The 24,999-nt window shown below is 50.6% G+C and overlaps 2 protein-coding genes across 6 annotated transcripts in view; one reads left to right on the top strand and one right to left on the bottom strand.

Annotated features, from left to right (window-relative positions):
- Positions 1 to 8,193: 8,193 nt before the first annotated feature.
- On the bottom strand, positions 8,194 to 15,992 carry FKRP (fukutin related protein). 3 transcript variants are annotated; one of them, XM_081018973.1, is made up of 2 exons: positions 15,857 to 15,992; positions 8,194 to 11,214 (listed from the first exon to the last, which is right to left on the bottom strand). In XM_081018973.1, exon 2 carries the CDS (start codon positions 11,120 to 11,122, stop codon positions 9,611 to 9,613), a length of 1,512 nt encoding a protein of 503 aa, XP_080875099.1. In that variant the 5' UTR covers positions 11,123 to 11,214; positions 15,857 to 15,992; the 3' UTR covers positions 8,194 to 9,610. The 3 variants fall into 3 exon arrangements, with proteins under 3 accessions (XP_080875099.1, XP_080875100.1, XP_080875101.1); XM_081018974.1 differs by lacking the exon at positions 15,857 to 15,992 and adding an exon at positions 15,445 to 15,543; XM_081018975.1 differs by lacking the exon at positions 15,857 to 15,992 and adding an exon at positions 15,167 to 15,436.
- STRN4 (striatin 4) overlaps positions 15,446 to 24,999 on the top strand; it is a gene marked incomplete at its 5' end in the record, with an annotated part of 188,023 nt that continues 178,469 nt past the window's right edge. For all 3 annotated transcript variants that reach the window (XM_081018693.1, XM_081018691.1, XM_081018692.1), the window contains 6 exons: positions 15,446 to 15,835; positions 20,707 to 20,810; positions 21,087 to 21,160; positions 22,468 to 22,546; positions 22,685 to 22,885; positions 23,966 to 24,125. In XM_081018693.1, coding sequence (XP_080874819.1) covers positions 15,446 to 15,835; positions 20,707 to 20,810; positions 21,087 to 21,160; positions 22,468 to 22,546; positions 22,685 to 22,885; positions 23,966 to 24,125 — 1,008 coding nt within the window. The remainder of the gene's footprint in view (positions 15,836 to 20,706; positions 20,811 to 21,086; positions 21,161 to 22,467; positions 22,547 to 22,684; positions 22,886 to 23,965; positions 24,126 to 24,999) is intronic.

Here is a 24,999-nt window from a genome sequence, read left to right as displayed (position 1 = left end):
AGGCACACCTGGGTTCTGGGTCGTCCTCCTTTCCTGCGTGCGAAGGGGGCACCCTGTTGCAACAGTTCAATAAAGATCAGGCTTACGAGCTGTTTTGCTTCTCAGTATTCTCTGGTTGGCCTCTGTTCTTTTCTCTGACCAATGGAGAACCTACAAAGGACTCTATAAGGGCTCTTGTGTCCCCCATAAGGGAATAAGGGCAGATTTCCGTTTATTACTCCCAAGGGAAGAGCCTAGTTAAAGCAAAGACAGACCTCTGTGCCAGAGCTTGGGAATGATAGGAAGCTGCCTTATATTGTCAGACTGTTGGGTCTATTTAGCTTAGTATTGTCTTCACTGACTGGCAGCATCTCTGCAGGGAGGGATCTCCCAACCCTATCTGGGGATACAGAGGATTAAACCTGCATGCAAAACAGTTGCTCTGAGCTATGGGCCTTCCCTTGTTGACAGCCAGACATCAAGAGTGCTGGGCTAGGAGGCATAATGGTTTGACATGATAAACTCCCTGTTGTTTTGTACCCATTTCCTAGACTGTCCGTAGGGGATGATGAGAGCTGGATTCCAATGGCATTGGGAGGGCCATGCTATAAGCTACCCTGAGTGTCGTACAAAACAAAACAAACACATTCTGGCAATGCAATTATTGTGCCTTTGGCAATTGCGTGACCGTCGCCCAGAAACGGGGCTTAGCTGTTGATTTGTGTTGAAATGCTCAGAAGAAGAACGAAAGCTCACATGGATAGTTTTACATAAACCATAAAACTGATGCAAAATCTGCCGCCGGAGAACAATCGCATGGGGTTTTGCCTCATTTAAATGTGGCCCAATCCCATGCATGTTTGCTCCGAATTATATCCCGCCCCCTGACAGCAAGAGGACTTATTCACAAGCTAAATTAATCCCCCAAACAGCGCTGTGTGGCTTTCCAAACAACATTCAGGAATTTATTGCCCTTCCTAGCAGTGACTCACTACAATTTGCCTTGTGTACAGCTGCAATGGGCATAAAGAATTTCACTGATTGAGCTGAAACTCAGCCCCTCTCATTTTAGAAATCTGGAGTCTCATGCAAATTCTGAAGACAAGAACAGCATTGCTGGATCAGGCCAGCGACCCATCTAGGGCAGTATCCTGTTCTCACAGTGGCCAACCAGAGGCCTGTGGAAAGCCTGCAAGCAGGACTCTGATACAACAGCCCTTCCCCCTTCTGCAGTTTCCAGATACTGATATTCAGAAGCCTAACATCTCCCACTGCTAATGCAAAGCATAACCGTTGTGACTAGTAGCCATTGATAGCAAAAGATCCTCCGTGAATTTCTCTAACCCTCCTTTAAAGCCATCCAAGAGGACTTGGGGGATGGGGCGGGCTGATATGGGGGACTCCCTGGTCCTGAATGGATTAACTGTGCCCCTGAAGGACCAGGTGCGCAGCCTGGGAGTCATTTTGGACTCACAGCTGTCCATGGAGGCGCAGGTCAATTCTGTGTCCAGGGCAGCTGTTTACTAGCTCCACCTGGTACGCAGGCTGAGACCCTACCTGCCTGCGGACTGTCTCGCCAGAGTAGTGCATGCTCTAGTTATCTCCCGCTTGGACTACTGCAATGTGCTCTACGTGGGGCTACCTTTGAAGGTGACCCGGAAACTACAACTAATCCAGAATGCAGCAGCTAGACTGGTGACTGGGAGCAGCCGCCGAGACCACATAACACCTGTCTTGAAAGACCTACATTGGCTCCCAGTACGTTTCCGAGCACAATTCAAAGTGTTGGTGCTGAACTTTAAAGCCCTAAACAGCCTCGGTCCAGTATACCTGAAGGAGCGTCTCCACCCCCGTCATTCTACCCGGACACTGAGGTCCAGCACCGAGGGCCTTCTGGCGGTTCCCTCATTGCGAGAAGTGAGGTTACAGGGAACCAGGCAGAGGGCCTTCTCGGTAGTGGCGCCCGCCCTGAGGAATGCCCTCCCATCAGATGTCAAAGCGGTAAACAACCACCTGACATTCAGAAGACATCTTAAGGCAGCCCTGTTCAGGGAAGTTTTTAATGTATGACATTTTAGTGTATTTTTTGTCTCTGTGGAAGCCGCCCAGAGTGGCTGGGGGTGGGGTACAAATAATAAATTATTATTATTATCCAGTTTGGCAGCCATCACTACCTCTTTAACTAGGCATGGACAGACTTTTTTGTCTGTCCTTAATCTTAGGCCCATCCAGTGAAACTGGATCTTGCGAGGGTGATGGCAGCTGGCAGGCTGGAAGAGTGGAGGTTTGTAGCTTCAGTGTTTTGGAACACTGTCTTCTAAAGAAGTTTGAGGGCAGGCTGCTGCTGCCCTCTTCTGGCAAAAACTTCACACAACCTAGCAAAAAGCTGGGCAACAGGTGAGGTAGAGACGCTCTCTAGATCAGGGGCAGGCAACCTAAGGCCCGGGGGCCGGATGCGGCCCAATTGCCTTCTCAATCCGGCCCGCGGACGGTCTGGGAATCAGCGTGTTTTTACATGAGTAGAATGTGTCCTTTTATTTAAAATGCATCTCTGGGTTATTTGTGGGGCCTAGGAATTCGTTTCCCCCCCAAAAATATAGTCCGGCCCACCACATGGTCTGAGGGACGGTAGACCGGCCCACGGCTGAAAAAGGTTGCTGACCCCGTTCTAGATCAGGCTTCCTCAACCTCGGCCCTCCAGATGTTTTGGACTACAATTCCCATCATCCCTGACCACTGGTCCTGCTAGCTAGGGATCATGGGTGTTGCAAGCCAAAAACATCTGGAGGGCCGAGGTTGAGGAAGCCTGTTCTGGATCTACCCCCTAACATTAACTCTGAGCTGTGATGTTTAGCTAAGGATTAGATCCCAGATTGCGTTTGTAGAAATCTCTTGCATGCACCAAGTCCTTGAATGGAAAGGAACTGCGGCCCTCCCTGCCCATTTTCACTTCCAGCTCAGGGAAAACCCACTTCCTTTCCAGATCCGTCTGTTTCCTGCAACAGCAATGATGTTTCCTTTCTCGCCGGCTTGTTTCTTTCCTTACTGCTGCCTTCCATCTTCTCTGTACACAATTTATGTGATAAATGCAAGCCACAGATACATTTGCTGAAACGTAACCTGCCCATGGACTGCAAGAAGATCAGACCTATCCATTCTGAAGGAAATCAGCCCTGAGTGCTCACTGGAAGGACAGATCCTGAAGCTGAGGCTCCAATACTTTGGCCACCTCATGAGAAGAGAAGACTTCTTGGAAAAGACCCTGATGCTGGGAAAGATGGAGGGCACAAGGAGAAGGGGACGACAGAGGACGAGATGGTTCTCAAAGCTACCAGCATGAGTTTGACCAAACTGCGGGAGGCAGTGGAAGACAGGAGTGCCTGGCGTGCTCTGGCCCAGGGGGTCACGAAGAGTAGGACACAACTAAACAACAACAACAACCTGCCTCTGTATTAAAGGCCACAGGCAGGAGCCAGGATTTAAAAAAAAAACCCCACAACTCTAGGATTATTGGGAGAGGGTAAACTTCAGAGGCGGCAGTAATTGGGAGACCAGATTATCAGCTGAAATCTCAGGTCCTGGAAAGCAGACATCCGCTTTTGTATTTCCTGCGTCTGTGATGTGAAGGGGGTGGGGGAACCTCTATGTTGTCTACAGGGGACATTTAATTTCAAAATATCTCTTCCATTTTCTGAAGAACATTAGGCAAGCATCATTAACATGAATAAACCAAAGGCCCACAAGGCATTAGAGCCTCGTGATGCCAGAATTACCGACACCCAAACGTGTGCAAAAAGAAAATTTGAAAGCGCAGGATTGTCAATACCATAAACTGGGTCTATAATAGTTTCACTGCCATGGCCCTTCATCCAAGATATCCCGGGAAATCTAGTTTGGGGCAGGTAATAATTCTACATTGGAGTTCTCTGTTCCCCTTCTGAATTCAAGTTACACGAAAGGAGATTTCAACTAAGCATCTGGAAGAACTTTCTGACAGAGCTGTTCGACAGTACAACAGACTCCCACAAGAAGTGATGGACTCTCCTTCCTTGGAGGTTTTAAAGCAGAGGTTGGTTGGGCTGATAGATGCCCGTCACTGTGATTCTTGCAATGCAGGGGTTGGCCCAGATCATGGGTAGGCAAACTAAGGCCTGGGGGCCGGATCTGGCTCAATCGCCTTCTAAATCCGGCCCGCAGATGGTCTGAGAATCAGAACGTTTTTACATGAGTAGAATGTGTCCTTTTATTTAAAATGCATCTCTGGGTTATTTGTGGGGCATAGGTATTCGTTCGTGGTTTTATTTTTTCAAAATATAGTCCGGCCCCCCATAATGTCTGAGGGACAGTGGACAGGCCCCCTGCTGAAAAAGTTTGCTGACCCCTGGCCTAGATGATTCTCGGGGTCTTCCCGCTCTACAATTCTATGTTTCTACCCTTTCAACCCCAATCCTCAGTGTTGTTTAGGGAAAAGGTGGAAGAGAAACAGAGGACATAAAGAGGGGCAGAGGCATTTTAAGAATTAAATCTGGGTGCCGTGGGTTCGGGTTGAAAGTGAGTTTGAAAATCTGAAGACTGGCTCTTTCATCTTCGGGGCAGTCAGGATACGGGCTCTTGCTTTCATGCCGAAGGTCTGCAATTAGCTACAAAGCCTCTCCTCAAGTGACCCTGGAGATTGAAGGCTGCCAAGCTGTGCATGTGAACTTGTAAATTGTGCTTGTGACGATGCATTCACGGCTATAAGGAAACTGCTTGCAGGGAGGTGAAACAAGGTGACCATTGTCTGCATGAAAACTTTTGGTACACTAGCACACAGCCGGAGAGGGAGAAAGAAACAGGCAGCTTTGCACCCGTACTAAGTGAGACACCTGCCACAGACGCTGCGTGGCCCCAGACAAGCCCACGATTGCTATGACTATGCTGTGGAAGAGTGGGCTGGGGTCACGTGGGCAGGTGGGGCAGAGAGGGCCTTATCGGTAGTGGCGCCCGCCCTGTGGAACGCCCTCCTGTCTGATATCAAGGAGATAAACAACTACCTGACATTCAGAAGACATCTTAAGGCTGCCCTGTTCAGGGAAGTTTTTAATGTGTGACATTTTAGTGTATTTTTTGTCTCTATGGAAGCCGCCCAGAGTGGCTGAGGAAACCCAGCCAGATGGGAGGGGTACAAATAATAAATTATTATTATTATTATTATTATTATTATTATTATTATTATTATTACCTGACCACCTTCAAAACCGCTAGCCACCCTCCCCAGGCAGTTCAAGTGGGCTGGAACAAAAGCAAAAACACAATGGGACTCTTTATGTTATTTCTCCTTCCTTTAGAGTATTCCTACATTTCTGGTATTTTCTTTGGCTTAATCCAACAACCCCTGAGGAGGGTTAATATTTTTTTACTTTTTACAATGCTGTTAAATATAAGCAGCAAACCAACAGAAGCATTGCCAAGTTAAACACAAGTGGCGCAAGGTTTTTCTTTTTCTTTCTTTTAAAAAATTTAATAACACTGCAATCATAAAATGCATCCCCGAGGCAAAATTTATTCAACACCCAGCTCCCACCCACCCCAGCCCTGTCAACGACTTTCAGCGAGGGGAAGTGAGGTGTCTGCACAAATGACAGCAGAATGAGTCTATTTCCTATGGGAGTGGGTGGGTTGCAACTCTGCCACCACCCACCCTGCCAGGCAAGGGTATACAGGCACCCCCCCATTTATGCACGCTCAATATATGTGCGATCACATATACGCGCTGAACGCAGAATTGACCTGAAAACGCCACAAAAGTATAGTGGAAAGGGGCAAGAAGGCGTACTTGCAGGCTTTTTCAGCGTGTTTCAAATATCGTATTTTTCGCTCCATAGGGCGCACCGGACCATAGGGCGCACCTAGTTTTTTTGGGGGGGGGATAAAGAATTTTTTTTTTATTCCGCCCCCCCCCGAACAGGTCCAGGAGCGACGGCAAGATTGCGCGCAACCTCGCCGCCGCTCCCAGAGCTTGCGGGGCTGGGGACGGGGTAAGCCTGAGCTTCCCCCCACCCCAGCCCCCAGAACAGGCTGCTATCCGCAAGCCTTCGGAGCCCATGGGAATTTCCGCTGTGCTCAGAAGGCTTGCAGATAGCTGCCTGAAGCCTGGAGAGCAAGAGGGGTCGGTGTACACCGACCCCTGACCCCTCTTGCTCTCCAGGCTTCAGCGAAAGCCTGCATTCGCTCCATAGGACGCACACACATTTCCCCTTCATTTTTGGAGGGGGAAAAGTGCGTCCTCTAGAGCAAAGAATACGGTATATGTGATTTCACTTATTAAAGGCGTGATGCCTCAGAATGTAACCCCCACATAAATGGAGAGTTGCCTTTATGTCTTTGCAACGGCCCCTTGTCTCTAGAATATCTGGCCACCATTGGAGGCCTGACAAACCCCATCACCAGAGGCCTTTTAGAAAGCTCCGAAGATGCACCTAGGAACATAACAAAGGTGCCTTATCAGACGACTGGTCCATGTAGCTCAGCCTTGTCTACACTGACTGGCAGCATCGGGTCTTCTGGGTTTCAGGCAGGGGTCTGAATCCCCTTGGGGATTGAACCTGACACCTTCTGCATGCAAGGCAACTGCTCTCCCATTAGGCCACGGCCCATCCCCATTTCCTTGGCCTTCTCTTGAGGGGTGCTTGGTGGACGGAAGGCTTTAGCCATATCTTGTCGTCAGATTTTAACATTTGGAGGCCGGTATTTTATAGTGCATTGCTGGTTTTATTTATTACAGTGGTTCCGCTCCTTTCTCCTGGGCCGTGTCCAGAAAGTGGTGTTGGGGGAGTGTGTTCAGACCCCTGGGCTCTCACTTGTGGGGTGCCTCAGGGTTCTGTCCACTCCCCCATGCTTTTTAATATCTATATGAAGCCACTAGGAGAGCGCATCAGGGGGTTTGGGCTGGGTGTTTATCAGTATGCAGATGATACCCAGCTCTACCTCTTTCAAATCGGAACCAGTGAAGGCGGTGAAGGTCCTGTGAGTGCCTGGAGGCGGTTGGAGGATGGATGGTGGCTAACAGATTGAGGTTGAATCCTGACAAGACAGAAGGACTGTTTTGGGGGACAGGGGGCGGGTGGGTGTGGGGGACTCCCTGGTCCTGAATGGGGTAACTGTGCCCCTGAAGGACCAGGTGCGCAGCCTGGGAGTCATTTTGGACTCACAGCTGTCCATGGAGGCGAAGGTCAATTCTGTATCCAGGGCAGCTATTTATCAGCTCCATCTGGTACGCAAGCTAAGACCCTACCTACCTGCAGACTGTCTCACCAGAGTGGTGCATGCTCTGGTTCTCTCCCGCTTGGACTACTGCAATGTGCTCTACGTGGGGCTACCTTTGAAGGTGACCCGGAAACTGCAATTAATCCAGAATGTGGCAGCTAGACTGGTGACTGGGAGTGGCCACCGGGACCATATAACACCGGTCCTGAGAGATCTGCATTGGCTCCCAGTACATTTACGAGCACAATTCAAAGTGTTGGTGCTGACCTTTAAAGCCCTAAACGGCCTCGGTCCAGTATATCTGAAGAAACGTCTCTACCCCCATCGTTCAGCCCAGACACTGAGATCCAGCGCCGATGGCCTTCTGGCGGTTCCCTCACTGCGAGAAGTGAGGTTACAGGGAACCAGACAAAGGGCCTTCTTGGTAGTGGCGCCCGTCCTGTGGAACGCCCTCCCATCCTGTGTCAAGGAAAGAAGCAGGTATCCTATTTTTAAAAGACATCTGAAGGCAGCCCTGTTTAGGGAAGTTTTTAATATTTAATGCTGTTTTGTTTTTAACACTCGATTGGGAGCCGCCCAGAGTGCCTGGGGAAACTCAGCCAGATGGGCAGGGTATAAATAATAAATTATTATTATTATTAAGTATGTTTTGCTGTGTTCTGTTTTATAAGCTGCTCTGAGGTGGCTTTTCCTCTTCAAGGCGGTTTAAACGTATGTTAGATAAAATCCAATTAATATCAGTTTGCAGCAGCAGAACCAAGCAGTGGTAAGAGGGATGCCCCCCCGCCCCCGTTCTGAATTCTACAAGGCAAGATCCTCGCATCTATGCTGCAGTTGTCTCCTTGCTGGATTTGCACCAATGGCATCTCTGCAAGAAGGCTGCCAGAGCGCGGCTGCAATCCTCAGCTTACCTCCTTTGGGGTATGCCCCGCTGACTTCACTTGAGCATTCAAAACAGTGTGATCTACTGGTCCCCCTCAAAACCTGAGCCCCTCGTGCTACAGCCAGCCTAGCTTCAGTGAGGAGCAGCAGCTGCAGTGAGACAGGCGCTTCCTGCATTCCAATCTACCAGTAAATGGGCAGAATATGAGGATTTAGAATTTGCAATTCATGACTCTGTGAATGCTTTCTGTCTGACTTCAAAGGGTGTACCACACCAGCAGTGCTAATTCTTTTCCCTTACTGAAGCCCTGGCCATTTATTTTCTACCTACTTTCTGCCTGCTTCCCAGAGGGATCTTGATGGCCTTGGCCACTGTGGTACAAATAGGATGCAGGGCTCTTCATATACAGTGGTACCTCGGGTTAAGAACTTAATTTGTTCCAGAGGTCCGTTCTTAACCTGAAACTGTTCTTAACCTGAGGTACCACTTTAGCTAATGGGGCCTCCCGCTCCCGCCGCGATTTCTGTTCTCATCCTGAAGCAAAGTTCTTAACCCGAGGTACTATTTCTGGGTTAGTGGAGTCTGGAACCTGAAGCGTCTGTGACCTGAAGCGTCTGTAACCCGAGGTACCACTGTACGCATAGGAGCTGCCTGTCCGATTCTCAGCATCTGCCTCTCTCCTGTAGAACCTGCTTCTAATGCTTTCCTTATTTGGCTGGCGGTATGATCTCCTTATCAAATTCTTCCTGGACAGTTTTGAGGAAGCGGGACGCTGAATCCTAAGCAGTCTCGTCTTTCAGTCACAAAATAACTGACCACACTGAATTTTCTAGTCCTTGAGGTGCCACAAGACTCACTGATTTTTTTTGCAGCAACAGTCTAACACAGCTACCTCTCTGGAAAATGACTGCTTTGTGAAAGCCACTGCAGCTGCTTGCTCTGTTGCGTGACTCCTGCTGAAACAACCAGCTGTCGACAGCGGGGGGGGGGGGGGATTTTTCTTCCTGGGGTGACGTAAGAGACCCTTGTACTTTGAAAGGCAACGCTGCAACTCACTGCAACAATGGTCCTCCCTAGCCTTTCTGTTTTCAAAGGGTTCTGTTTGCTATGGATCAGCAAAATGAAACCTTCAACCACCAAGGTAGTCTACTTCTGCTGCTGGGAACCAACAACAGCAAAGAGCCATTACCTTCATGCCCTGACTGTGACCTTCCCAGACGCACCTGTCTGGCTGCCATCAGAAACAGAATGCTGGGCTAGATGGGCCTTTGATCTGATCCAGAAAGGCAGAATGTACATTCAGTGCTGCTACCGTGAAACAATTCACTGTTGCAAACATCTCCTCCAGTATGGACAAGACACCGAGGTACCTGTAACGGGCAGGTAAATCACCTGACTGCATAATCATTTGCATGGCATCAAGAGTTCAAGGAAGGAAAGCTCTCAGCTCTGAGATACTTGAGAACCTCTCCTTTTAAGGCTTGGGCCTTCACGAGGGCTCTTTCACTTTCCCTTCTCCATGCTCTTTACAGCTGGGTTTGGATATTCTGGGTTTTCAATCACCCCTTCTCCAAACTTCAGCTCCAGGAAGCTCCAGTAATCATTGGGCGCCATAGCCAGGAAGCCGGCAAACGGGATGGGGACCAAGGGCTTCAGGAAATGCTCCGGGAACTCAATGTCCTGCCGGTGGTCCATCCACGTGTCCTTGGTCATCACGCCGTTCTTGGGGTAGAAGGGCCACAGGTCGACGTGCAAGTGGTTGCGCTCGCTGTACTGCACCCGGTAGAAGTCCCCCTCGATGGCTTTCTCCCAGACAAAGCCCTTCTCGTCCACGATGGAGCCGGAATCGGCACTCCGGAGCAGCTCGCAGTTGGGGATGTCTTCCAGGTAGACGCCCAGATCCACGTCGTAATCCCATGGGATGATGTCTTGGTGGCGGGCGGCTCCCAGGAGCGTCCCCCCTTCCAGCCAGTAGCGCACTCCGGACGCCTCCAGGATGCCGATGACGTACTTGGCCGTCTCCCTCAGGGCTCGGAGGCAGCAAGGCGGCGTCCACCGGTTCTGGTAGAGGTATTCCGGCGTGTCATCGCGGATGGTGCCGAAGCAGCGGGGCGTCTCCTTGCCGCAGCCAAACCACTGCTCCTTGCCGTCCTCCAGGACCACCCGCTTGATGCCAAAGTCGCGGAAGAGCTGCAGGCGGTTGGCCTTGGCCAGGTTGTCGGCTTTCCACTGGTTGTGGGAGGAGGTGAGCAGAGGTTGGTGGAGCGCCGAGAAGGAAACGTCGAGCAGGCGGACGGCCCATCCCCGCAGGGAGGCCTGGATGAAGAGGGAAGTCAGCAAGGGCTTGGCCAGGGGCATGGAGAGGTTGAAGAGGTCCCTGGTGCGCAGGAGGACGACGGCCTCGCCTTTCAAGGCCACACACACCTTGGAGGAAGGCGGAGCTGCTGTGTAGTCGGCCGTCCATTCTTTAAGGTTCACCTTGAGGTTCAGGCACTGGAGGGGAGCTAGCGACTGCACTGGAGCTGCCACCATCTGCACCTGAGCTTGGCTGGCCTTGAACTCCTCCAGCATTCGCTCCAGCTGGGATGCGGAATCCACCCTCACCCCATCTGGCACCAGCGCCACGTATTCCGTCTTCACGTAGGTCTCGGGCCTGGAGACGTGGGCAGGCTGGTCAGGGGATGGCTTGAGAACGACAACCTGGATGTTGGGAGCACCAGGGAGAACCATAGGAGGATAAGGCAATCGGTCTGCCGCCACCACGATGGGCAGCTCGGGCTTGTGCTTCACAAAGAGACGCACCACGTCGGGGACATAGTTTTCAAAGTCTTCAAACTCCCTGATGAGGACGGTCACGCCTGACCTCAGCAGGCCACGGGGCTGGTGGGCACTGGGGTGCGGGTGGTCCCTGTGGCGGTGCAAGACACGCTGCTGCAGCCTCGAGATGTAGAAAAGGATCAGTAAGTTTATGGCGATGGCAACAGCAAGCACACCTTGGCAGAAGGTGATGCGCATCTTGCGAGCGCAGGGCGAGTTTGGAAGAGCTCTTGTCTCTGGCCCACAGAGAGTCTCGCAGTTCCAGATTCATCCATCCAAATTTAGTTTACCTGGAAACCAGGGGGAAGAAATAATCAAAAGATGGTACATTTAGGAAATACATTTTACCATCAGCTATAGTGCTCTGGTCCATGGGGTCACAAAGAGTCGGACACGACTAAACGACTAAATAAATAGATTACTCCAAACTTCTGAGACCAAAAGCAAACTTTTTACCTAAAATGATTTCCTGTTAGAGGGTCTTACTGTCTTCCCACAGAAAAACCCACCTCTCTGTTTCTGCAAGAGTCATGGCACTGGGGCGCATGTCAAGATGGAGACACATTTAGGGCAGGCTGTTCTGAGAGCAAGTCATTCTGTGGTTCCTCCTTACGAGGCATGACCAATGATTCAATTGCACCTGGTGCATAGCTGAAACAGAATTCTTCTGCACCGTAGAACAACAAATGTTTGGTAGGAGGCAAGTTCAGAACAACAATTCATGCAGAGAAGCAACGGGCAGCCAATTCTGTGGGTACACAGCAGCTTTTCATTACTGAATTAGTTTAGCTCTTCTCTCTCTCTCTCTCTCTCTCTCTCTCTCTCACACACACACACACACACACTGTTGCGCCCCAGAACGCAGCGCTCTAGGCAATCCAGACTTTGGCGTGCCACCAGCACAAAGAAGAAGTGTTCTTGAGTGAAGGATGGGGAACCTGTGGAGCCATTATATCCAGAAAAACGTAACAATAGAGGAGCCTACTGAATCAGGCCATCATAGCCCAACATTCTGTTCTCACACATGCCAGCTAAATGCCTATCGGAAGCACATAAGCAGGACCCAAGAATAAAAGCACTCTCCTCTTGTGATGTTTCCAGAAGCATACTGCCTCCAACGGTAGAACATAGCCATTCATAGGAGACAACTTCTAGCTGCCCAATAAAGTATTTGAGGGGGCTGAACCCCCCCCCCCCACCAAGTTGATGTGATCAATTATAGAGTGGTGCTTACCTGCCCTCTCATATTTTATTCAAGTTGGCACCCCTGTCCATTAGGCTCAGTGGCCATGAACTGCTGTTAAAAATATGGAGGGACCATCACTCAGCAGCAGAGCCCATGCTCTGGAAGTCCGAGATTCAGACCCTGGCAACTCCAGTGGGAGTTGGGAAATGACTTTGCCCGAGACTTTGGAGTGTTTCTGCTGGCCAGAGCATGCAGTGCTTATCTAGACTCTGGCTTCATATATGGATTCAAGTGACCTGCCACGAGATGGAACACATTCAGATCTCACAATAAGGGCAGGTGAATTCCACAGCCAGTCTTTGCCAATGAACTGCAAGCAGCCCTTCCAAAAGAACTGCAAAATGCCAGAAGTAGAATTCGCAAGCAGGGTAAATGGCGAGGTGTGTTGGGAACAGCGCCGCCTGGAGAACGGTAGCGCCACCAGAAAATGCCAACATGCTTTCAGGCGTGTGCAAGCATCAAGGCTCGTGCTGGGCATTAACCACCAGCAGCAGGGAAGCCAACAAAAGAGTAGCGCTAATGAGTGCAACCCCTCAACATATGTCTTTTTTATTTATTTTTAAACCCACTAATCTTCCTGGCGTGGCAGATGGGCCAGGAGAACAGGAGGGGCTGCCTTATTTAATCTTATTTAGATCAAGCTTGCTCATTTCCCTGGAGGGATCAAGGCTTGTGTTTGTAAAGGGACAATCGTTGCTCTGTAACCCTCCTCCCTCTGTAGACAAATGAGGGGCAGGGGGCTGGGACAAGAAAGCTTCCTTTGGGGGAAGGCCGCTTACTCAGGAGGAGAAAAAACACAAACAAAAAAGATCAGGTTTCTTTTCCATAATAGCAGAGTTAACACTCATCACCATCTTGCTATGCTGTGCAGATGGAGGCTTGATTCTCAATGAATGGGGTGCAGGGAACAAATTTGGTCACTGGCCCAATGCTAACCCCAAGAGTATACCCCTTCACTTTCTTCCACATTGGTAAATAATTGCCATTTTATGTCCTCCAAGGAAATCAAGGGGCAGCAAACATGGTCCTTCCCATCCCCATTTTATCAAGCTCAGGTACTATTCCAGTGTACTGGAAGAGTGTAGTAAGGATTTTTAAAAAGACACACACCTATGAAATTCAGATCAGGCTGCACCCTTAGCAAATTGTGGGGTCCCCAGAATAATAGGACCCCCCCCCCAACTGCAGGAGTTGTTCCTTGGGCTCAGTTTGAGCTAAGCCTTGAGCCCAGCTCCTGTTTTCTATGGAAAGACAGGCAGAGGAAGCAGGAAGATAATGTCTCTGAGTATGTGCAGACTGTCATCACACCCTACTCCCCCAGGCATCTGGGAGTTGTTCAGGCACACTTGAGCCCTGGTATCTATCATTTTGAAAGCAAACATGGAAAGCATGGAGGGTTTACAGGCACTTTAAAGATTATTTGACAGTAGCCTTTTTGACTAACCATTCTTTAAGAAGGGAACGGGACTTGCAGCACTCATCAATTCACGTAGAATTGCAGAGCTGGAAGGGAACCCAAGGGTCATCCAGCCCAACCCCCTGCAAGGCAGGAATCTCAACGAAAGTACCACTTCTTAAGGACAGCTGTTGCTACATTATGGTGGTGCTTGGGGCGAGTGTAATCGTTGTCACAATGCAATGGAGACCAGAGAGGAAGGGGCAGGAATATGCAATGAATTCAGACTGAGGGAGCAGGAGACCTTTGGGCATGTCCCTGCCCTCTTTTAGTCAGCAAAGCGCTGTGCGCATGCATGTTGCTTTAAAAGTTAACAATAACAAATGGCAATGATGATGACGTTTAATACAGTGGCAACAGCAGAAATAGCCACCCCTGACCACAGGCCCTTCTGAGAGGACACCTTGGCTGAACTTGCACACCTTCCTCACTCCTTGGCAACAACCTGCTTATTTATTATATGGCTTATTTATTGCACACAGGTGGCGCTGTGGGTTAAACCACAGAGCCTAGGACTTGCTGATCAGAAGGTCGCCGGTTCGAATCCCCGTGACGGGGTGAGCTCCCGTTGCTCAGTCCCTGCTCCTGCCCACCTAGCAGTTCAAAAGCACGTCAAAGTGCAAGTAGATAAATAGGTACCGCTCCGGCGGGAAGGTAAACGGCGTTTCCGTGCGCTGCTCTGGTTCGCCAGAAGTGGCTTAGTCCTGCTGGCCACATGACCTGGAAGCTGTACGCCGGCTCCCTCGGCCAATAAAGCGAGATGAGCGCCATAACCCCAGAGTCGGCCACGACTGGACCTAATGGTCAGGGGTCCCTTTACCTATTGCAACTGCACCCCAACTTTCCACCAAGGTGCTTAAGGCGGCACTCACAGCCCTCATCCTCCCCGTTTCATCCTCACAAGACCCCTGCGAGGTAGGCTGAGAGGGGCACCCCCTCAGTCGCCAGGCCTCTCCCAGTGAACCCTGGTCTCCCATGCCACAGTCCGGGTCCTCTAACCACTACACCACACCGTCCCTCTTCTCCTTTACCCTTCACACCCACCCACCCCGCACCCCAAATAGGCTTCTGCGTGCCCCCAATGCAATCCCACTCAGATCTGTCACGTCCTTTTAAATTAAATTTCACTTCATGGGGGGAGGGGGGGGAGTGTATGTTGCCACCCTGTCTATCCTCCCGAGGAGGAGGAGGAGGAGGAAGAGGAGGGATGACGGCAGCCGGTTGCTAAGGTGCTGGCGGTGGGCGCCCTGCTCGGGGGCGGCTTTTCCCGAAGGCCCCGAGGTAGCAGGCCGCGTTGCCATGGTGACTTCGCCCGCTCTCTTTCGAACGGGCGGGCGGTTAGAGTCGGGGCCCTGCGCGCGGACGTTGCACGAGGGTGGGGAGCAGCCTGCGCGCGCAGGAAAGGATAGAGCGGCGCGCGCTCCCCCCACCCTACTCCGGTTACCACGGCAACCCCCCCCCCAATTCTGCGAGAGGAGCAGGAATAGGAGGCATCGGCGATCAGAGAGAGAGGGAGGATGCGGCCCACCCCTCCAGTCACCATGGAAACGCCTCCACTCCTTTCTCTCTCTCTCTCTCTCTCCCTCCGGCTTCACACTCTTCTGCGGCGTAGTAGCCGCGAGCGCCTCCCGAGCCGACCTAGGCCGCATTTCCTGGCCGGCTCCCTATTTGGCAGGAAGTGGCCCCCGCTCCTCCCTCCCGCACGTCCTCTCTGTCCCCCGCTCTCGCTCGCCTCCTCCGCCTCCTCCCCTCGCAGACCGGGACCCGCTTCCCGCCGCCCGCCCTCCTCCTCCCTCCCCCCGCGCGCGGCGGGCTCACTATGTGGCAGCAGCAGCAGCAGCCGCCGCCGCCACCACCTCCTCCGCCGCCGCCCTCCTCCTCCTCCTCGTCGTCGTGCTCCTCCTCCTCCTCCCCGTCGCCGCCGCCTCCTCAGCCGCAGCCGGCCGGATCCCCGATGGAGGCCGAGCGGGTGGCGGCGCGGGCCCAGCAGCTGCACCAGCAGGCGCTGGCCGCGGCGGCGGGAGACCAGCCGCCTCAGCCGCCCCCTCCGCCGCCGCCTCAGCAAGGCACGGCGGCGGCGGCGGCCTCTCAGGGCGGCCCCGGCCGCGGCGAGCTGAGCCTGCCGGGCATCCTGCACTTCATCCAGCACGAGTGGGCGCGCTTCGAGGCCGAGAAGAGCCGCTGGGAGGCCGAGAGGGCCGAGCTGCAGGTGAGAGGGGCCGGAGGTTACCGGGAGCCGAGGGCGCGGGGGCGGCGGGGACAGCCGCGGGGTCGCCTCTTCTTTCCTCCTCCTCCCGCCGCTGCCGCTCCTGCCACTGCCGTCGCCATCTTGGTGGGAAATGGTGGCCGACGGGACTGGCGGGGGTGGGGGCAGGCGCGGCGCCCCCCAAGCTCCGGGGGTCACGGCTGCGGCCACGAAACGGGGGAGTCCCTGCCAGAGGAAGGCACTCTTACCCCCCATTGCATAGCCCCGCAAGGGGGCCTGGCAACACCGCCCCCAGCCACCCCAGTGCCCTGCAAGATTTCTCCGTTGAAAACAGGGGCGTCCCATCCCATCATCATTATATATGATAAATATATAAATATGCGACCGGCTTGCCCCAACATATATTAAAACACTGAACATTTAAAGACTTCCCTGTACAGAGCTGCCTTCAAATGTCTTCTAAAGGTTGCATAGTTACTTATCTCCTTGGCTCTGGGGTCACATAGCTCCATACCCTCCAACATTTCTCCCATGAAAAGAGATGAAAAATGGGACGTTACGGGATCAAATCAGAAACTGGGGCGGCTTTTGTAATTCCAGGCCTGTCCCTGGAAATAGGGACACTTGGAGGGTCTGCGCCCCTCAGGAAGGCTGTGGGGATTATTCCCATAGAAGGTGGACCTGGGGATAAACCCCAAAGAGTGTTTTGGGCTCCTTTCATGTAGCAGTTAAAATTATGGTTTGGCGGGGAGGGGAAGAGATACTTCCCCTACTTCCAGAAGGTGTTCATTGTAAGCTTTTCCATCTAATCTCACTCTGGACACCTTCTCAAGTACTACTCGGTGGGGAAGGCGGCTGCTTCCACTTCAAGGCCCAGGATGCCAAGGCGGAAGATGTGCTTAAATCAATGGGAAAGAGAGACTGTAATTCCAGAAGGACTCCTGTCGTCGGTTGCCCAGACAGTACTGAGCTAGATGGTCTGTGTCCGCTTCCTGGGCTCCTGAGGCCTTCCTTTCCATTCTTCCAACAGGAATATCCCTATGCAGATAGGATGCTTCTCCTACTGTACTCTGTTAAAAAGGGAAATTTGAGGGGGCTGGATTCCGCCTCCCTCCCCCAATTTTGCCGCCCTTCTAGAGATGCCATATGTTGCGATGGTGGGCTGATTCCCACAGAAGAGGGTTTAGGAGCTGCTAGTTGTGGATTTTTTTGCATGTAGGAAGTGGACTTATACCAGGCCAGACCATTGGTGCACCCAGCTCAGGCAGTGGTTCTACAGGGTTTCCAGCAGGGGTCTCTCCCTGCCTTACCTGGGAACACCAGGCATTGAACTTTCCATATGCAAAGCAGGATCTTCCCTTCTGAACTATGGACTTAAACACACATCCTACTAGGTGAGGGCAGCAGGGAGAATATGTTCAGTGCTGTCTCAACCACCGCCAGTGATGCATAGTCAGTGGGGAAGATACGTATAGGGAGAGTGAGCCTCTGGGGATGGAGTCAGCGAACCCTCAAACCCAAAGCAATTTATGATTATGGTGTAGAATTCTGTTTGTCTCAAAGAACACAAGAGCAGTAGCATCCCCCACTGATTTCCGTGAAACTTGCTTCATTGTTTAGGGTTTAGAGAGTATTAATCACTTCAGGTCAGAGTTATCTGGCTGCCAGAGATTTAGCACAGGAAATGGGAACAGGGAGGTGGATGGCAAATCTCAGTCCAAATAACCGCTTATAGTGAAATGGGTGAAATTGATTAAAGCAGGGAGGCACATTATTCTAAAGTTGTCTTGGGTGTTGAGTAAGTTTGAGGCTGGATGTACTAAAGGGGGTGGATAGTTGGTCCCTTCCCCTTGTAGGGATGTGGAAAGAAATGAGTGACCTGGGCAATATATCTGCATTACCTCCGAAAGGCAAAAGGTTGAAAGTAACTGATGTATTGCCAACCGTGAGTGGAAGCCTGTGAAAGGATTTCATCTCTACTTTCTGTGGTGACAGAGTGGGGGGGTGAGTGGGTGGATATTGCTGCCACCTGTTCCATAGCAAATGGGGAGTGTATGGGAAGAGGAAGGAGGAAGCTGACACCTATGGCTCCCAGGTGGTTGGGAAGCAGCTGTCCCTACTGCCATAGTAACTGGCACAAAGGGAGATGGAACAACATATTGTATTTTAGCATGGATGCAAAGGCGGTAGAGCAGGGGGCTGAACAGAGGTTGTGTTAAGAGATGGACATTGTGCTCTTACTTATTTATTTATTTTGTTTACATCCTGCCTTCTTATCCCACAAGCTCAGGGTGCTGTATATGGTTCTCTTTCCCTCATTTAATCTGCACAACTGCCCTGCAGGATAGGTTAGGCTGAGAGGTAGTGACTGGCGCCATGGCCACCCAGTGAGCCAAGTGGGGATTTGAACCTTGGTCTCCTAGGTCCTAGCTATCTTTTGAAAGGGCTGTAGCCAGAAGTTACTGCTCATAGTATAAGTGCCCATCCTCCTTTTTTCCTCTGGTGAACCACTGTTTGTTTTGTGCTGAAAATCTGTTTGACCAGAGGTAGCAGGCAGCACCTGAAATCACAGTGCACGTCCCATGGGAAGCTCTGCCTCTCACAAATCATGTTTGGTTTTCTTAAAAACTGAATGGTTATCTGCCACCAGAATGATAAGGGAGCGTAAATCGGAAGCAATTGTTCACTCTTAAAAACTGGCACTTGGGGTCATCTAATAGAACCAATCGGCAGTATGTTGAAACTCTGCAAAATGAAATTACATTCAGCTGACCGTCGAGCAGCCAGGATCCAAGTGCACATACCCCCTTGGCTATGATGCTCACCCTAACCTACTTTGCAGGATTGGTGTGAGGATAAAACTAGGAGGGAAGAACCACACATGCTACCTTGAGCTCCTTGGAGGAAAGGCAGAATAGAGATGTAATCATAATAGGCAGCTTTAAAGATAGATTAGGCATGTTCACAGAGAGATTTAGGTGGCTAGCCATAATTAGCTTAAAATGGTATTCAGAGGCAGTAAACAGCTGATTTGTAAATGCTGGAGACAAAGGCAAGAGCCACCCACTGTTGCTCGTTTGTGAGCTTCCCTGGGGTGCACGCAGCTGATCCTGTCAAGGGCAAATTTCAGATAATCTGTTCAACAAGAACTGATTCCGTGTGGCTGGGAATTGTGTTAAGGGAAGCTGTTTAAAGTCAGTATGTGACTTTCCTACCAGTGGGGACATTTGACAGTCTTAATATCGCACCTGAGAAATGGAGACTGAGAATGAAAAATGGATCTTGAGTGAATTGAACTGTTTTTGCTTCCCATGATGAACACGGTCTCCTCCTGTCTTGCTGCTACCTCTCATCAAACGGGTTTTGCAAGTTTTTGGAACAATACAAAAACTTGCAAAATCTGTTTACCTGCAGGGAAAGTGGGATGAGTTGTGTGCACTGTGGGCAGCAACCAAACCCACTTGAAGTCCTAGTGCTGGGAAAACAGCAGAGAAATGGAAATACTAAAGAGAATCTCCCTTTCAAGCCATCTTCAATTCTGGAAAAGAGCACATTGCCTGTCTCCCGTTTGAAGTGTTCTTATTACTGTAGTGGAAACTAGTTGCCCAGTCCAAGCAATATGTACAGAAGCAAACTCCTGGGAATTTCAGCTGCATTTTTAATTACATACTTAGTGCAGTCCAGCTTTTTCAAAAGCGCTCTGTAAACATGAACTTGTTAAACCTGTGAGGTTGTGGCTGGATTTTCCTGCGGTGCTGTCAATCCATGTACTGATGGAGGCAAGTCAGTGAGCCTTTGACATGGCTTTGTATCAGTGAAATGCCCCAGTTTGCAACCCCTTACAATTTTCCCACCCTCTCATGACAGATTCCGCTGCTGTTCAGCTAAGACAGAATATCAAACCTGCTTATCGTACCGGGAGTGTGTCTCCTGCAGTTTACAAACCATGTCGCTTTTGCAGCCATGTGCAGCTTATCGCATCAATGTTGTAAAGTTGTTATAGCAGTTAAACAGGGCAGCAAGGGCAGGACTTCTGCATATTATTTTGAATTCATGGCCTGCTGAGAGAAAACACGGAATAGGATGGAGTCACCTAGTTCCCAGTCTTTTCCACTTGGTCACTGTTGGGGATGAAGGGAGGATTGGGATTTGGTTTAATAAGGGAGCTGTCATATAAAATCCTGCCCCTCTTCGCACTATCAACACACAGCCCTTGTCCCTAGAGGGTTTCCCTCCCCTTTCTTTTGCCGCCTTATCTGTTTTGTTTCTCAGACCTCCCTGCAGCATGCAGCCCCTCCTGTTCATGGGCCCTTTGTAACCAGATGCCTTTTCCTGTTCCCTTCAAGCTGTTGCCATGACATTTATTAATCCTGTGACCTCAGAGCAGTTCAGCCAATGAGACGAGGGAACCCAGCATCAGGGGAAGACTTATTTACATACATCAAGTCGTGTGTGTGTGTGTGTGTGTGTGTGTGTGTGTGTTTGTGTACTTCTGTTAATATTTTTTGAGATGGGTTTTAGCAGGGGTCAGCAACCTTTTTCAGCCATGGGCCCGTCCGCCATCCCTCAGACCATGTGGTGGGCCGGACTATATTTTAGAAAAAATATGAACAAATTCCTATGCCCCACAAATAACCCAGAGATGCATTTTAAATAAAATGACACATTCTACTCATGTAAAAACACGCTGATTCCTGGACCATCCGTGGGCTGGATTGAGAAGGCAGTTGGGCCGCATCCGGCCCACGGGGCTTAGGTTGCCTACCCCTGGGTTTTAGCCTATAATTCCCTCATAATCCTGGGTTGGGCAGGAATGGGGTTGTTGTGTGCTGTCAGAATTCAATGCCTCTGACTTCCAGTTCTTAACCCTCCAGGCGCAAGTGGCCTTTCTTCAGGGGGAAAGGAAGGGCCAAGAGAACCTCAAGACAGATCTTGTACGGAGGATAAAGATGCTGGAATACGCTTTGAAGCAGGAGAGGTGAGCCATGCCACACACCAGTGCGCCCCCCTTGTGGTGGCAGAGTGGGCACCTCTGGGTTGCTGCCGCTGCTGGTCTCTCATTTGGGGAGAGGGTGGAGTTTCCCTCATGGTGCAGTGGGGAGAGACAGTCTGGATTCTTCTTTCCGCTCCTGTTATCCTTGTGCGACAGTTGCCTCACCGTTGCATTCTGCACCCATCATCTGCTGTAAGGAACATGACACATGCTCATTTGCTCCCTGTGTTTTGCTCCTAAGGTTTCTTCTGCTTCTTCCAGGTCAAAGTACCACAAGCTGAAATTTGGCACTGAACTGAACCAGGGGGAAAAGAAAGCAGATATGTCAGAACCAGGTATTGTGCTCCCCGCCCCACCCTCGGGTATCTGGGCATCTGCTCACTTGCACCTGTGATGTTCCTTTATCCTTTGCTGAGCCACCTGCCAGGGCCTAAACAGGTGCTTCCACTGTTGTTCCCCTGGAATGGCAATGACATCCTCTCACAATGAGAGACATCCAGAAACCTGCTGCTGCAGTTGTCTTCTGATGTGTCCACTGCTCTTTTAGGTTCAGGCGGCTGGTGAATGAGAGCTGGGCATTCCTACTTAAGTAGTATCTTGCACAGACTCCCTCACCTTCCAGACATTCCAGGCTATGTCCAGTGAAATCTTACTCTTCCAACTTTTGGAGCTTGGATTTCTTCCATTGTTTGTTTGCTGTCTGGAAGTTGCCACAGGTGCCAAAACAAATGGAAGGGCAGCCCATAAGTATTTAAATAAATGTTGAGGCTGGTGCTTCGTTAGCAATAGACTCCCTTTTGCGTTGAGGGGAAGGAGGAAAAGGGCAGGAGGGTAGATTCAGGGAAGAGGCTCTAGCTCAGTGGCAAAGCTCAGGCTTGGCTTTGCATACTGAAGTTCACTCCCAGACTCTGTGCTTTGTGTGCACAGGAAAAGCTATCAATAAATAATTTAATTAAAGCATTTTGTTAACCATCTCTCTAGCCAAAGATATTCCTACAGTGGCCTTCAGATCAGTTAAGAATACGAGACAATCCCTGTCTTCAGGCTTTCAGTTGAAAAGACACTGCACAAAATGACAAAGGGATTGGAAGGAGGAAAATAGTTATTGTTTAAAAGGCATAGCAAATCTGGGAGAGAAAAACCTTCCTGAGGCCCTGGAGCTGTCCTAGTGGCAGTCAGAGGAGACAGAGCTGGCCTGAATGGGCCAAAAGATCAGAGAACCTGGAAGAGGAGGGGAAATTTGCTCTCCTTGACCGCTGGAAGACTTTCCTAGTCCCGCTCTAGGCTGTCCATATGGTTTGAGTTTTTCTGGGTTTTTAAATAGCAAATTCTGGCCTTGCTATTTGCAAGGCTGAGAACATACTGCAGAGGCCCGTTCGCAACATGCAAAGAGCGCAACCCACAGCGGCACGTCTGCGCACGCGCGGGTTGCAATTTGCCGCTTCTGCACATGCGCGTGATGTCATTTTGTGCTTCTGCGCATGCGCGAGCAGCGAAACCCGGAAGTAACCTTTTCCGGAACTTCCGGGTCGCTGCGGGACGTTAACCTGAAAGAACGTAACATGAAGCAAAAGTAACATGAGGTATGCCTGTAGTTTCCTTGCCAGCTGCTGATGGAAAGCTTTCCTCCTTTCGCCCCTAGTCTCCAACGGGCCAGCGGAACCGATCTCCTTGGAGAGCAACCAGTTCATGTGGAAGGAAGGGCGCCAACTCCTCCGCCAGTGAGTAGGAACTGAGCTCCTGGGGGTGAGCAAAGAGGCTCTGCCCTGTTGGCAGCCTCCCTCTAAGGCAGGCTTGTCCCGGGGCCTGCCAAGTTGCTCAGCCCTATACTGAAGGCCCCTTTTGATCGGCCTCCCCAGGTACCTGGAGGAAGTGGGCTACACGGACACCATCCTAGACATGCGATCCAAGCGAGTCCGCTCTCTGCTCGGCCGCTGCTCCATGGAACTGAACGGTGCCGCTGAGCCCAGCGGCCTGGGGACTGGGCCTGCGCCGGGACCTGCTGGGCTGAATGGGGGCGAGTCCCTTCTCGTCAAGCAGATAGAGGAGCAGATCAAAAGGTACGTTATCAGTCACTTTGGCCATGGGGCAGCAAGGAAGAGAAGCTTCTCCATGTTCCTTGCCCCCCCCTTCACAGTAGAGGGCCACCTTGACCCGCTGTCAACCCTCTGGGAGCCACACGCCTAGAGTATGCATGGCCAATTGTAACTTTCCCCCCTTTTTAATACAGTTTTTAATGGGGGAGGGTTTTCTGTATTATATCGCTGCTCTGATTGCCAGCGCAGGGTACATAGGACTTTCACCATAGAGCTGCAAGGAGGGGGTGGCTCCCGTATCTACATTCATTGAGGGTCATGGCCAGTGTTCTTTTTTCAGAGTTTGCATTTTTTTAAACCAGATGTTCAGACTCTGCGTTACTCTGATATTTTCCTACTTCCGTGGTCTGTGGCTAGCAGTAGGGAATGAAACACCCATGGGATGTACAGAGGAGACCTTTTCGAAGAGCAGGTTCCTTAAGGCCAGGGGATGAGACTAGGCTGGCAGTTGTCCCTGTACAGGACAAAGGGTGTAGTGCTGGTGCCTGTGGAAGGGACTTTTCAGTGGTGGCCCCACATCTGTATTTTTTTTTATGAAAGCGCGTGTAGATGCAGCCTTTTTGCCAGGCTTTTGGATGAGGGAAATTTGTCAGATTGCATTTATTAACAGTTGGATGCAGCTGTTTCAATTCTGAGTTGTATTTGTGTCATGTTGTTGTTGTTGTTTGGTAGTTACATTGTTCAATATGCCGTAAACCTCTCTGTGGCGTCTTGCAAAAGGTGGGAAATAAATAAATAAAATAAAAACCCTGGTCAGGGAAGGTTGTGCATAGCCTTGCACTGTGGTGGTCCATAAAGTCATAAGTGACTGTGCTGATGGCTGTCAGTTGATCCAGGAATGGATCTACACAAATCAAATTAGAGGAGGGAGTGTGGAATCCCTCAGTGAATATATTTCAAGCCTGTTTTGGAGCTGAGTTCATATTCCCCATACAACAATTTTCTGCTGCTTTTCTCCTGATAATGAGCATGCTTTTCTGTTTTCACGTGAGGCAACCCTAGACCCCAGTGTCAGTTGTTCTTCCTTACCCTTCTTACTTGCAGGAATGCTGGGAAGGAGGCAAAGGACCGGACCGGCGGCTCCGTGATGGAGAAGATTCCCTTCTTGCAGGGCTGCGAGGAAGAAGACGACAGTGATGAGGAGAAGGACTTGGAAAGCCTGCCCCTGGAGACGCAGCGGCAACACAAGAAGCAGCGAGTAAAGGTATCCTCCCCGCCATGAACCTAGCAAAGAGATGGAGGACTTAGTTTAGCACCATGGAGGCAAGGGGGCTGAACTTAGGTTTCTTGAAGGGAATTGGGGTTTTTTAGCAATATAGAACAGAGGGCAGGGAGTCAGAATCATAGAATTGCAGAGTTGAGAGGGGCCCTTGAGAGCCATCTAGTCCAACCCCCTGCAATGCAGGAATATGCACCTTTCCCATACTGGGATCGGACTTGCAACCTTAGTGTTATCAGCACCATGCTCTAACCAACTGAACTATCTGCAGCTGCAGATATTTTACTTATTTCTTAAACTTCTTAGCTTAGTTCTCCAAGTGACTTTCAGCAATTTATATATCATGTGTGTGTGTGTGTGTGTGTGTGTGTGTGTACATATGCACCCACACACCAACAGAGTATAAGAAAAGGGGGTGTCATACAATGCAGCAATCTGTTGTTTAATATAACATTCATGGAAACAAACAAGCATTAACTATGCTCAAATAATAAACAGAGAATACTCCCACTCACTAATACCCCCCTTATAACCGCACCCACCCAGAAGTCTAGTATCAGGCCAGCTATTCCAAATCAGCATACTCCTCCAGGGATGGTCCGTCATCTCCTCTCCCTTTGTGGGAAGCAAGAGCAAGGCAAAACAGGCGTTTGGATTGTAGCTTCTATCCCCGGCTCTGCCAGGGCAGTGAAATCTCATCCATTAGTCCATTGGTTTCCCCCCTTTAGGCTTGTGGCTCCCATTCACAGTTGAGGCTGTTGTGTTGGCATTTTGCCACACTTTAAATACTCTTTATTATTGTATTCAAGTTGGAGAAGCAAAGCGTAAATCTTCTCCTGCCAGTCTTTGCCCAGTGACA

The sequence above is a fragment of the Podarcis pityusensis genome, assembly GCF_964106645.2.
Source record: "Podarcis pityusensis genome assembly, chromosome: 8".
Classification (NCBI taxonomy): Eukaryota; Metazoa; Chordata; class Lepidosauria; order Squamata; family Lacertidae; genus Podarcis; species Podarcis pityusensis.
Note: the sequence above shows the minus strand (reverse complement) of the source record. Positions and strands in the feature narration are given on the sequence as shown.